Here is an 11,573-nt window from a genome sequence, read left to right as displayed (position 1 = left end):
ACCTGTAAAAAAGTGTAATATGACATAAAGAAGCCTAGCTATTAAAAGTATTACGCTCTATTCACTTTACAATAGAGAAGAGGCGTATTACTAAGGGGTCATCCATAAATGACGTCACGATATTTTTGATATTTACCTCCCCCTCCCCTCCGTCACACGTCGTCACAAAAAGCCAGACCCCCCCCCCTAAAATGACGTCACACCTCGATCAGCCTACAACCCCCTTCAAAATTGCTGTTGAATTTTTCTCAAAACATCGTTATTTTTCCAAAATCTTGTCAGAACTCTGTCAACACAGAGAATTTTGATCAATTTCTATTACAATTTATTAAAACTGTTTTCTAAAACGAAAAATAACGGCTAAAACTCGTTTTCTAACATTGCTATTTTTATTTTATAATGCAAAAGTGTGACGTCACACCATCTGAACCCCTCCCCCTCATCACACAAGGTCACAAAATTGCGGACCCCCCCCCCCCCCTTCCCTACGAGTATGACGTCATTTATGGACGACCCCTAATTCATTTTATTAAAATTATTTTTAAAATTGAAAGAAATTTCGCATAAATATTAAATATTTAATTAATAATTTAATATTGTATTGTTAGTTAGGCCAAAACAATGATTAATTTAAAATAATAAATATATCTATCTTTAGATCTAGATTCTAGATCTATGTAGTATTAATTATTATGTATGGTGTAAAATAAAATAATGAAATATATTTCTTGATTAGACCGAATAATTAAATACTTTTTTTTACTTAGAACTTGACCGTTAGGCCTATTCTTATTCCCTCATATTTTTATTTATTTCGTAGACAGGCTAATTAAACATTTTTAAAGTTTTAAGTTTTAGCCAGTATTACTTTTAAATTCCTTTTTCATTTGTGATTTTGCATGGCTCCCCGTGGATGCCTTTACTAAACTTTACTTCATTCCCTTCAGAGGATTCCTTAGAAGTTAGTCAGTCGTAATACCCCTGAATCTAGCTGAACATAAAAATGATAGATCGAGATTTTATCATTATATTTTTAATTATATTAATTCAGCAGTAGATTCTAGTAGATCCACACACTCACACGACACTCTTCTCAACTCCACCGACTTAAATCTGAGCTCCGCGTAGTCTTAATGACTATTCTTAATAATTATTAATTATCAATTAATACTAATTTGAGTAATAGTTTACTTTACTATTTAGTTACTAATAGTTAGTATTTAGACTTAGTTACTAGATTCTAGATCTAGTAGTACTAAGTTAGTTATTATAGTATTTAGTTAGTCCTTCTTACACGGCTTACAGTACAGATTACAGAACATTTGAAAAATGATTTAATGATTTTGATTGCTGTTATTATTATATTGAATATTATTGATTACACTACTCTCACTACACACACAGTTGTAAGTTCAGTAGTTCACTGCATATATTAGAATAGATATATTTAGACTTAGATTATTGGGGGATTATTCTAGATCTAGTAATCGTATATCCGCTAGCTAGTAGTCTCTATCTGGTGTATATCGACTATAGAGATTCTTAATCTAATTATCTAATATATTTTTACTGCATTCTAGACTAGTAACTACTGTAACCAGATGGTAGATCTACTTTTAAATTGAAGAGTTTAATTTAGAATATTAGAAGCCCACTGATGGAAATGCAAAGTTAGAAGATCTAGGGTTCACATATTTTTATGTGAGATCCTATTCAATAGTATTCTTATTGTATTGAAGAAGGTATTGACAGTATTGCAGAAAAAATTACTTAAGATCAGTGGTTTTCAAACCAAAGGCTTGACTAGTGCTAAGGTAGCTGCAAAAAGTTCACAGTAATTTACAAGTGATAAAAATTTAAAATGTAGGCTTCTACTTAATAGAGCAAATGCTTTTATCATAAACAAAAAACATTGCATTTATGTCTTCAGATACACTGTTTAAAGTTTAAAATGTTTGCAATGTATCAGTTCTACTATCCCATATTGATGGTAGCTATTTCTCTTTCTAAAATACCTGTTTACTTGCAATGTATAGATTTACCTCACCACTATGCACATCAAAAGTTACTGATCCAACAAAACTCTAAAATGTCTGCACCTGAAGAAAAAAAGTCCTGTGAAATGATGGACAACATAGAAGGCACAGCAGTAGATGAGACCAAACTTCCTATAGACAATGTGAGTTGTTCTAATGTGGTCAACATTCATGGTGTTACTTCTGTTGGAAAATTGTACTCATCAACCGTTAACTAACTTACAAGCTTAACAACAATTGATGGGGAGGTCACCAATTTAAACGCCAACTTGATTATTGGGTGCACCATGATTGAGAAAATTATTTTAATAAATACATTATTTTATTAGTAATCAAGCATATTGTTTACTGTTATTCTTTGGAAAATTTATAAATTACTTCATGTCTTTTCTATTAGTTATGCAAAAATGTAGCTGTAAATTTGTTTCTTTGCAAGTCAGGACCTATTCATTTGCCTGTATATATAATTGAAATAAATATTTTATTTTCACATAGAAACCTTTCAATGAGTTGATGAGCAGGGTGGTAGAAAATCTACAGAGTGTACAGAAAGAATGGGCCACAATCCAGTCTCTTTCTGCCAACAGTATAAGCCCCGGAGTGAGTCCACAGATATGTAGGCTTATACATAGCCATTTCTGTTTTAGAAGAAAAATTGGGTACTTACTCAATTAAAGTGCACAACCTTTGTTGTACTGTTCATTAATTAACCAGATGTTTTGCTAATTTTTTTCTATTTAGGTTATTTCTGTTAAACTAAACAACTAAATAAGTTTTAAATCAAAACACTATGAACAATGTTAGTATTGTGTGCATTATTGACCATCAAAATTTGCAGCAGAACCCTAAAAAGAATCTCTTAAAGGTTTTTTTTTTAAATCAGAAAACGAAAACAAAAATTGATTGTAATGGGTTTTGTATTCTATTGAAATTTGTTTATAATATTAATAAAAGTGTTTGCTATCTTCTTAATCCAACTTTTTTAGCTGGGTAATTTCCCTTGCACCATGTTCTGCAAAGAAATTTAAGAGGGTTGCATAACTCTAACTTCAGCAATTTATGCTGTATTCAAATTTCGCTTGTTCAGGTCATCTACTCAACATCTCATGTTTTTCTGTGATGACTTGAGTATTGTTTCATTAAAAGTGACAAGCATATACCTGTATAAATAGCATGAAGACTATAGTAAAACTTTTCTAACATGCTATGAGACAGAGGATCATGTCATATGACACCAAACATTATAATATAATAGTTATAATAATATTCATTCTGCTGTTTTTAATTACAGGATAGTTGTTTTATTTTTAAACTCCATTTGGTTGAAACTAATGTTTAAATTCAAATTCATACTTCTAGTAGAGTGAACTTGAGTCAATCTAAAGAATGTGTTTAAAATATTTAAAATGTTGAGTACTTATTTAAACAAATAACAATCTAACCCAGCTAGAATTCTAACAAAATATTTTTATTTCTCATCCCCATACAGGATTTCACCCAAAATGAGGTGATTGTACAGAAATCATTGCTCAACAACTTGGCTGTGGACTCAGCCAATATAAAAGCTTTGCTCCTGTCATTAATGACACAGAATGTGGAAATAGCTGATGCTAGAATTAAATACCTGGAGAAAAGTAAGTTTTATTTCTTGTTAAAAGTTTGTGGTTCAGATTTTGGAGAGAATGTCTAGATTTCTTAAAAATCAGAAATAATGTTTTTTGGACATTTTTGTCCCTAAATATTTTGAGAGCCCTTCTGTCATCACCCATTATTTTATTTATTTATATATTTGTATTAAATTTGCCTTAACTTGCTATGTTCATTATGTTTTTGATTTAAATAAAAGGGTAAACTGAATATTACACAAACCAGACACTTACATAAAGATGTAGTCGCTTCCAAGCCATAGATTGAGTTCAAATCTTTATTTGATTCCAAGCCACCTTTCTGATGTAGTAATAGTAATGAAAGCTTTATCTGTAATGTAATGCCATATTAGTCATTGTTACATCCCATGTATTATCTGTATATATAGTTACATCCCTTGGATGTTTAGTCTGTTTACAATGATGATGTTTAGCTGTGTAGTCAGTTAACTAAGATGTAGCTGTAGACTGTGGTTTGAGCTGTCTGTTGTGAATAATCAAATACTGAAGTTAATGCAAAGACATCTTCAGTTTGTTCTGGATGATAGAAATAATGTGGCAAACTGTAAAAATGTAATGGTTGATTGCATCTCCACCAGATTTAGAGGAGGTCCTACAAGAAAGAAACAACCTACAGCAAGAGGTACAGCACTGGAAGTCTCAGCTGGAGAACACAGTGGGGGAACTGCAGAGGGAGAAGAAGGTAAGGTCACCATTGAGGTACTGGTTATATAGGAACTACAGAGGGAGAAGAAGGTAGGGTCACCATTCATTCAGAGTTGTAAAACATGAACTGATTATAAGGAAACTACATATATATGTGATTTTATATATATATATATATATATATATAACATATATATATATATATATATATATATATATATATATATATTTAGGAAGTGGCTATTAGGACCCGGGTCCCAATAGCCACGGCCGCTATTGGGACCCGGGTCCTAATAGCCTCGGCCGCTATTGGGACCCGGCATTAAGTTCGTTAAGCACTTGAACAGCCTGTATTAAAATTATACCTTTTATGTTTATTTGATTTTTCTTGTAGATTTGCTCGTATTTTGTTGTCTTATATTGTAATTAGTTATGCGGATTATCTAGCGTTAGTTCTTGTGATGCTATTTCTAAATACCCTATATTTAGCTAAATATAGATAAAGATTAATTACTTATCGATTATCGTCAGACGTAGTGGTCTAGTGGATAAAGCAGTACCTCCCGCATCTCGATCAGTTACGGGATCGGAACCTAACAAAGCTCTCTATTTTGTGTGAAGTAAAGTGTATTTATCTAAGTTTAACATTCCCTTTGAGTTGTTTGGTTTAAATTTTTTTTTAATTGTTTTTATTAAAAAGTAGATTTTTTTTTCTAGATTTAGGTTTTCAAACACGCTAATTATAAAAACTTCGTTGCTCCATTGATCGCCCGCTCGCGTTTTCTGGTCAGCGCAAGTCACTTTGGTTTATATGTGAACAGTGTAGGCGTATAGCATACGTCATAGCAAAACCATTGCTATGAGCTTGTCGAGATTTGTTGACGTCGTAGTCCCCCCCCCCTATCCCAAGCCAGCAAGAGGGAAAAACGGATTTGGGGTCATTGTGAGTTCAAATGTTTCATCTTGCTTCTATTAAAGTGTACTACAACGCATGCGAGATATTCGTGTTTAAGAAAACGGGCCCGGGAGCTGTAGTCTGCAACCTATATGAGCTATCTAATACAATTATATATATATATATATATATATATATATATATATATATATATATATATATATATATATATATATATATTTGGACGGACAGACCTATGAAATAAAATTACGTTTAACGGAAGAAAAAAAAATAAAACACATTTTAACATGCGCGCTCAACATTCGCTCGGCCATAGAAGTTCATACCATAGGTCATAATTATATTATAGACCTAACGACACCCGCTCATCATAACATTTGTCAGTAATGATATCGGGTATTTAAAGCAAGATCTCAATATATCATTTAGAACTACAAGGAAAAAAATCACAACAGAAAAGATATATTCTGCATCTTAAAAGAATTTTTGTATAACTAAATCTTAACAATTCTATTGGCTGGTCCCAATAGCGACCGAGGCTATAAGGACCCGGGTCCCAATAGCGGCCGTGGCTATTGGGACCCGGGTCCTAATAGATGCATCCATATATTTAGCTCTAATGAAGACATCAACAAAGAGACATTTCCTAGTCTGGCCTACCTTTGTTTTGTCTTAGCTTCATGCTATTGTGGTATTTGGCTTTACGCTTAATCCAATCTTGATGTTGTTGCTACAGTTTGACCTTTGACCTGAATATTTGGCTGTGTAGACAACTATGTCTCTCACATTGTAGGTCCAGGTGAACTTAAAGACCGAGATTCAAGAATTGACTGACCAGCTACAGCAGCAGTCAGATTTCTGCTCCTCCCTAGGGGCGGCCAGCTGTACCCTGCTCTGGAGGGTCTCTAAACATGAGAACACCATAGAAACTATAATATCTGGGGTATGTACACACCATTATATCTGGTGTATATGAAAGCATTTTAGTTAATATGTCAAAAGAAAAAGTGTAGCTAGGAAAAAGTATACAAAAGTGCAACAAACATGTTTATACATGCAAAACAGAAATCTGACAAAACAAATATTTTAAAATAGGGTTTTTTCATGCTGACACATACTTAAGGTTCAGATATAATTTACATAAAATAACTTCACCCTTGTGGGATCGTTGTTTATAAATTATTTTGGAAAGTTTGACTGTAAGTGTAAGAAAATGAACAATGCTATATGAATTATGTTAATTTGATTACAGAGCAGAAGTCAAGAATTCCTAGAGATAATCTCCAGTTCTGTCATGAGCTATCTGACAGCGTATAAAGATGATGAATGGCCCAATCAAAACACTGACGAGGCCATCTTTATACTCTCTTTGTGTGGAGTTGTAACAAGTAATGTATCAAGTACTGGGAGTAAAAGCCACTAGGTTGTGTCAGAAAGATGTAGGGAGGGATAATCTAAGAAAATGGAGAGCATTAATTTAATTAGGGATGAGTGGTACTGTGTTGATTGAATCATGGATGAATGGTATGGTTTTATTTGAATCAGGGATGAGTGGTATGGTTTTATTTGAATCAGGGATGAGTAGTATGTTATGGTGTTGATTGAATCTGAGATGAGTGGTATGGTTTTATTTGAATCAGAGATGAGTGGTATGGTTTTAATTGAATCAGGAATGAGTGGTATGGTTTTAATTGAATCAGGAATGAGTGATATAATGTTGATTGAATCAGGGATGAGTGGTATGGTGTTGATTGAATCAGGGATGAGTGTGATAATGTTGAAATCTAGCTGCCAAAGTGGCATCACTTGGATGCATGCATTTGTTGTAGTTGTCTAGTTTAGGTAATCACGGTTAGTTTAGCTTGACCCACAAGCTGGACAGTTCCAACATGCCAGAGTGACTTACAGATTTTACCTTCTGTATAATAAACTTATTGTAATACTACTTTATTGATGTACTCAACAAGTGTGCATTCAGTTGGGGCTAACATAGCAACATATTGCCCTCTACAATGTTTTAGAAAAACAAGTCCTGTTGGTGTAATTTTAAATTGTGTGTGTGATTGTGCAGACATAGCAGCAACAGCCATTGGAAGAGAACACATATCAACCAGCTTGTATGGATGTAAAACAATAGACACATTCATTAAGTTTATCCAAGAGGCTCCACTTACTAAGAGTGCCAACATGAAAATGTGAGTGCTAATTCAATTTCTCCTTGAAAAATATTTTGAAACACTTGCCTCTAGAGTGTGAGGAATGTATTTGTAAAAATGTTGCCCTCCCCTCACCAGCTTGATGCTAATGAGCTTGTACAACATCAGCCTGAACTCCAAGGGCATCATGTATCTGAGTTCTAGGTCAGATTTCATCAAGACACTGTGCTGGCATCTCAAAGGTGAGCAGTTAGAACCTGACAGAGGTCAACAGTTAGAATCTAACAAAGGTCAGCAGTCAATTTGCAGTTGAAAACCTTATGTTAGAGATCTGGTCATAGGCTAGAACATGTGATGGTTTTTTCTAGGTCTTCAGTTTATAATTGTTATTTCCCTTTCTCCAGTTATCTCCCTTACAGTCACCTCCATATACTAGTGATGACCATCAGTAACTGTAGAACTTTTTAAAACACATCTCAACTTTTTACTTGTACTTACACCTGGAACTGCTTTTTTTATTGATAAATGTCTGTATCAATAAGTATTATAAAAAACATAAATGAAAGTAGGCCTCCACTGTAGCAACACTGTTAATACTTGATCCCCTTAGCACTAAGTAGGCAGTGTTGTATTGCACTGGCATAACCTATACAGTTTGAGAATTCTGACCAACATTCAGCTGGAAATAGTTTTGTACAGAAATCTGATCTATGCTTTAATTTGTAGAAGAGAAGGATGCAGACAACAGAATCAGTACCATGCGCCTTATGCAATCTTTGATGACTGATGAAAATATTGGCTTGGCTTGCACAAAAAAACTTTCTGAGCGAGTAAGTTATCTGCTAGTGACCAGTTGTTGCTACCTGTATGTTGTGTCCTGCTGTTGCTACCTGTATGTTGTGTCCTGGGTCAAGCTGTTGCTACCTGTATGTTGTGTCCTGCTGTTGCTACCTGTATGTTGTGTCCTGGGTCAAGCTGTTGCTACCTGTATGTTGTGTCCTGCTGTTGCTACCTGTATGTTGTGTCCTGCTGTTGCTACCTGTATGTTGTGTCCTGCTGTTGCTACCTGTATGTTGTGTCCTGCTGTTGCTACCTGTATGTTGTGTCCTGCTGTTGCTACCTGTATGTTGTGTCCTGCTGTTGCTACCTGTATGTTGTGTCCTGGGTCAAGCTGTTGCTACCTGTATGTTGTGTCCTGCTGTTGCTACCTGTATGTTGTGTCCTGCTGTTGCTACCTGTATGTTGTGTCCTGCTGTTGCTACCTGTATGTTGTGTCCTGCTGTTGCTACCTGTATGTTGTGTCCTGCTGTTGCTACCTGTATGTTGTGTCCTGCTGTTGCTACCTGTATGTTGTGTCCTGCTGTTGCTACCTGTATGTTGTGTCCTGCTGTTGCTACCTGTATGTTGTGTCCTGGGTCAAGCTGTTGCTACCTGTATGTTGTGTCCTGCTGTTGCTACCTGTATGTTGTGTCCTGCTGTTGCTACCTGTATGTTGTGTCCTGGGTCAAGCTGTTGCTACCTGTATGTTGTGTCCTGCTGTTGCTACCTGTATGTTGTGTCCTGGGTCAAGCTGTTGCTACCTGTATGTTGTGTCCTGCTGTTGCTACCTGTATGTTGTGTCCTGCTGTTGCTACCTGTATGTTGTGTCCTGCTGTTGCTACCTGTATGTTGTGTCCTGGGTCAAGCTGTTGCTACCTGTATGTTGTGTCCTGCTGTTGCTACCTGTATGTTGTGTCCTGCTGTTGCTACCTGTATGTTGTGTCCTGCTGTTGCTACCTGTATGTTGTGTCCTGCTGTTGCTACCTGTATGTTGTGTCCTGCTGTTGCTACCTGTATGTTGTGTCCTGGGTCAAGCTGTTGCTACCTGTATGTTGTGTCCTGCTGTTGCTACCTGTATGTTGTGTCCTGCTGTTGCTACCTGTATGTTGTGTCCTGCTGTTGCTACCTGTATGTTGTGTCCTGCTGTTGCTACCTGTATGTTGTGTCCTGCTGTTGCTACCTGTATGTTGTGTCCTGCTGTTGCTACCTGTATGTTGTGTCCTGCTGTTGCTACCTGTATGTTGTGTCCTGCTGTTGCTACCTGTATGTTGTGTCCTGCTGTTGCTACCTGTATGTTGTGTCCTGCTGTTGCTACCTGTATGTTGTGTCCTGCTGTTGCTACCTGTATGTTGTGTCCTGCTGTTGCTACCTGTATGTTGTGTCCTGCTGTTGCTACCTGTATGTTGTGTCCTGCTGTTGCTACCTGTATGTTGTGTCCTGCTGTTGCTACCTGTATGTTGTGTCCTGCTGTTGCTACCTGTATGTTGTGTCCTGCTGTTGCTACCTGTATGTTGTGTCCTGGGTCAAGCTGTTGCTACCTGTATGTTGTGTCCTGCTGTTGCTACCTGTATGTTGTGTCCTGCTGTTGCTACCTGTATGTTGTGTCCTGCTGTTGCTACCTGTATGTTGTGTCCTGCTGTTGCTACCTGTATGTTGTGTCCTGCTGTTGCTACCTGTATGTTGTGTCCTGCTGTTGCTACCTGTATGTTGTGTCCTGCTGTTGCTACCTGTATGTTGTGTCCTGGGTCAAGCTGTTGCTACCTGTATGTTGTGTCCTGCTGTTGCTACCTGTATGTTGTGTCCTGGGTCAAGCTGTTGCTACCTGTATGTTGTGTCCTGCTGTTGCTACCTGTATGTTGTGTCCTGCTGTTGCTACCTGTATGTTGTGTCCTGCTGTTGCTACCTGTATGTTGTGTCCTGGGTCAAGCTGTTGCTACCTGTATGTTGTGTCCTGCTGTTGCTACCTGTATGTTGTGTCCTGCTGTTGCTACCTGTATGTTGTGTCCTGCTGTTGCTACCTGTATGTTGTGTCCTGCTGTTGCTACCTGTATGTTGTGTCCTGCTGTTGCTACCTGTATGTTGTGTCCTGGGTCAAGCTGTTGCTACCTGTATGTTGTGTCCTGCTGTTGCTACCTGTATGTTGTGTCCTGCTGTTGCTACCTGTATGTTGTGTCCTGCTGTTGCTACCTGTATGTTGTGTCCTGCTGTTGCTACCTGTATGTTGTGTCCTGCTGTTGCTACCTGTATGTTGTGTCCTGCTGTTGCTACCTGTATGTTGTGTCCTGCTGTTGCTACCTGTATGTTGTGTCCTGCTGTTGCTACCTGTATGTTGTGTCCTGCTGTTGCTACCTGTATGTTGTGTCCTGCTGTTGCTACCTGTATGTTGTGTCCTGCTGTTGCTACCTGTATGTTGTGTCCTGCTGTTGCTACCTGTATGTTGTGTCCTGCTGTTGCTACCTGTATGTTGTGTCCTGGGTCAAGCTGTTGCTACCTGTATCTTGTGTCCTGCTGTTGCTACCTGTATGTTGTGTCCTGCTGTTGCTACCTGTATGTTGTGTCCTGCTGTTGCTACCTGTATGTTGTGTCCTGCTGTTGCTACCTGTATGTTGTGTCCTGCTGTTGCTACCTGTATGTTGTGTCCTGCTGTTGCTACCTGTATGTTGTGTCCTGCTGTTGCTACCTGTATGTTGTGTCCTGCTGTTGCTACCTGTATGTTGTGTCCTGCTGTTGCTACCTGTATGTTGTGTCCTGTCATTGCACCCAGTATGTTGTGTTAGGAAATTACCATATGTCGTCCTTGTTTACATTTGTGTTTGTTACATCAACCTATGTGATGATAGTTTTTCACCTTCTCTCCTCAGTGCTTGATGCACCTTGAGAAGTTGTGCCACAGTAGCAATAGGGAAATCAAAAGTCTGGCCCAGGAAATAGTTTCAGACATGAGAGCTGTTGTGGTAGAAGATTAATCTGTCATTCAGCACATTGTGTCATCTAGCACATAGTGTCATCTAGCACATTGTGTGTCATCTAGCACATTGTGTGTCATCTAGCACATTGTGTGTCATCTAGTACATTGTGTCATCTAGCACATTGTGTGTCATCTAGCACATTGTATGTCATCTAGCACATTGTGTGTCATCTAGCACATTGTGTGTCATCTAGCACATTGTGTGTCATCTAGCACATTGTGTGTCATCTAGCACATTGTGTGTCATCTAGCACATTGTGTGTCATCTAGTACATTGTGTCATCTAGCACATTGTGTGTCATCTAGCACATTGTATGTCATCTAGCACATTGTGTGTCATCTAGCACATTGTGTCATCTAGCACAT

The 11,573-nt window shown here is 37.4% G+C and overlaps 1 protein-coding gene across 1 annotated transcript; it reads left to right on the top strand.

The window, feature by feature from the left end:
• Positions 1–875: 875 nt before the first annotated feature.
• On the top strand, positions 876–11,360 carry LOC131927701 (heat shock factor 2-binding protein). The gene is made up of 11 exons (XM_059283467.1): positions 876–961; positions 2,037–2,179; positions 2,532–2,636; positions 3,526–3,670; positions 4,282–4,385; positions 6,058–6,207; positions 6,517–6,652; positions 7,336–7,459; positions 7,559–7,662; positions 8,147–8,250; positions 11,101–11,360. The coding sequence occupies exons 2-11, from the start codon at positions 2,090–2,092 to the stop codon at positions 11,203–11,205; spliced, it is 1,167 nt and encodes a 388-aa protein (XP_059139450.1). The 5' UTR covers positions 876–961; positions 2,037–2,089; the 3' UTR covers positions 11,206–11,360.
• Positions 11,361–11,573: the final 213 nt, after the last annotated feature.

The sequence above is a fragment of the Physella acuta genome, unplaced genomic scaffold (assembly GCF_028476545.2).
Source record: "Physella acuta isolate Inbredline_101_S28 unplaced genomic scaffold, ASM2847654v3 ptg001433l, whole genome shotgun sequence".
NCBI classification, from domain to species: domain Eukaryota; kingdom Metazoa; phylum Mollusca; class Gastropoda; family Physidae; genus Physella; species Physella acuta.
Note: the sequence above shows the minus strand (reverse complement) of the source record. Positions and strands in the feature narration are given on the sequence as shown.

Coding starts and splice junctions, on each gene's coding strand:
- LOC131927701 (XM_059283467.1), top strand. CDS start 2,090: ATGTCTGCACCTGAAGAAAAAAAGTCCTGTGAAATGATGGACAACATA. Junction 2,637..3,525: donor CCAACAGTATAAGCCCCGGA/GTGAGTCCACAG, acceptor ATCCCCATACAG/GATTTCACCCAAAATGAGGT. Junction 7,663..8,146: donor ACTGTGCTGGCATCTCAAAG/GTGAGCAGTTAG, acceptor TTTAATTTGTAG/AAGAGAAGGATGCAGACAAC.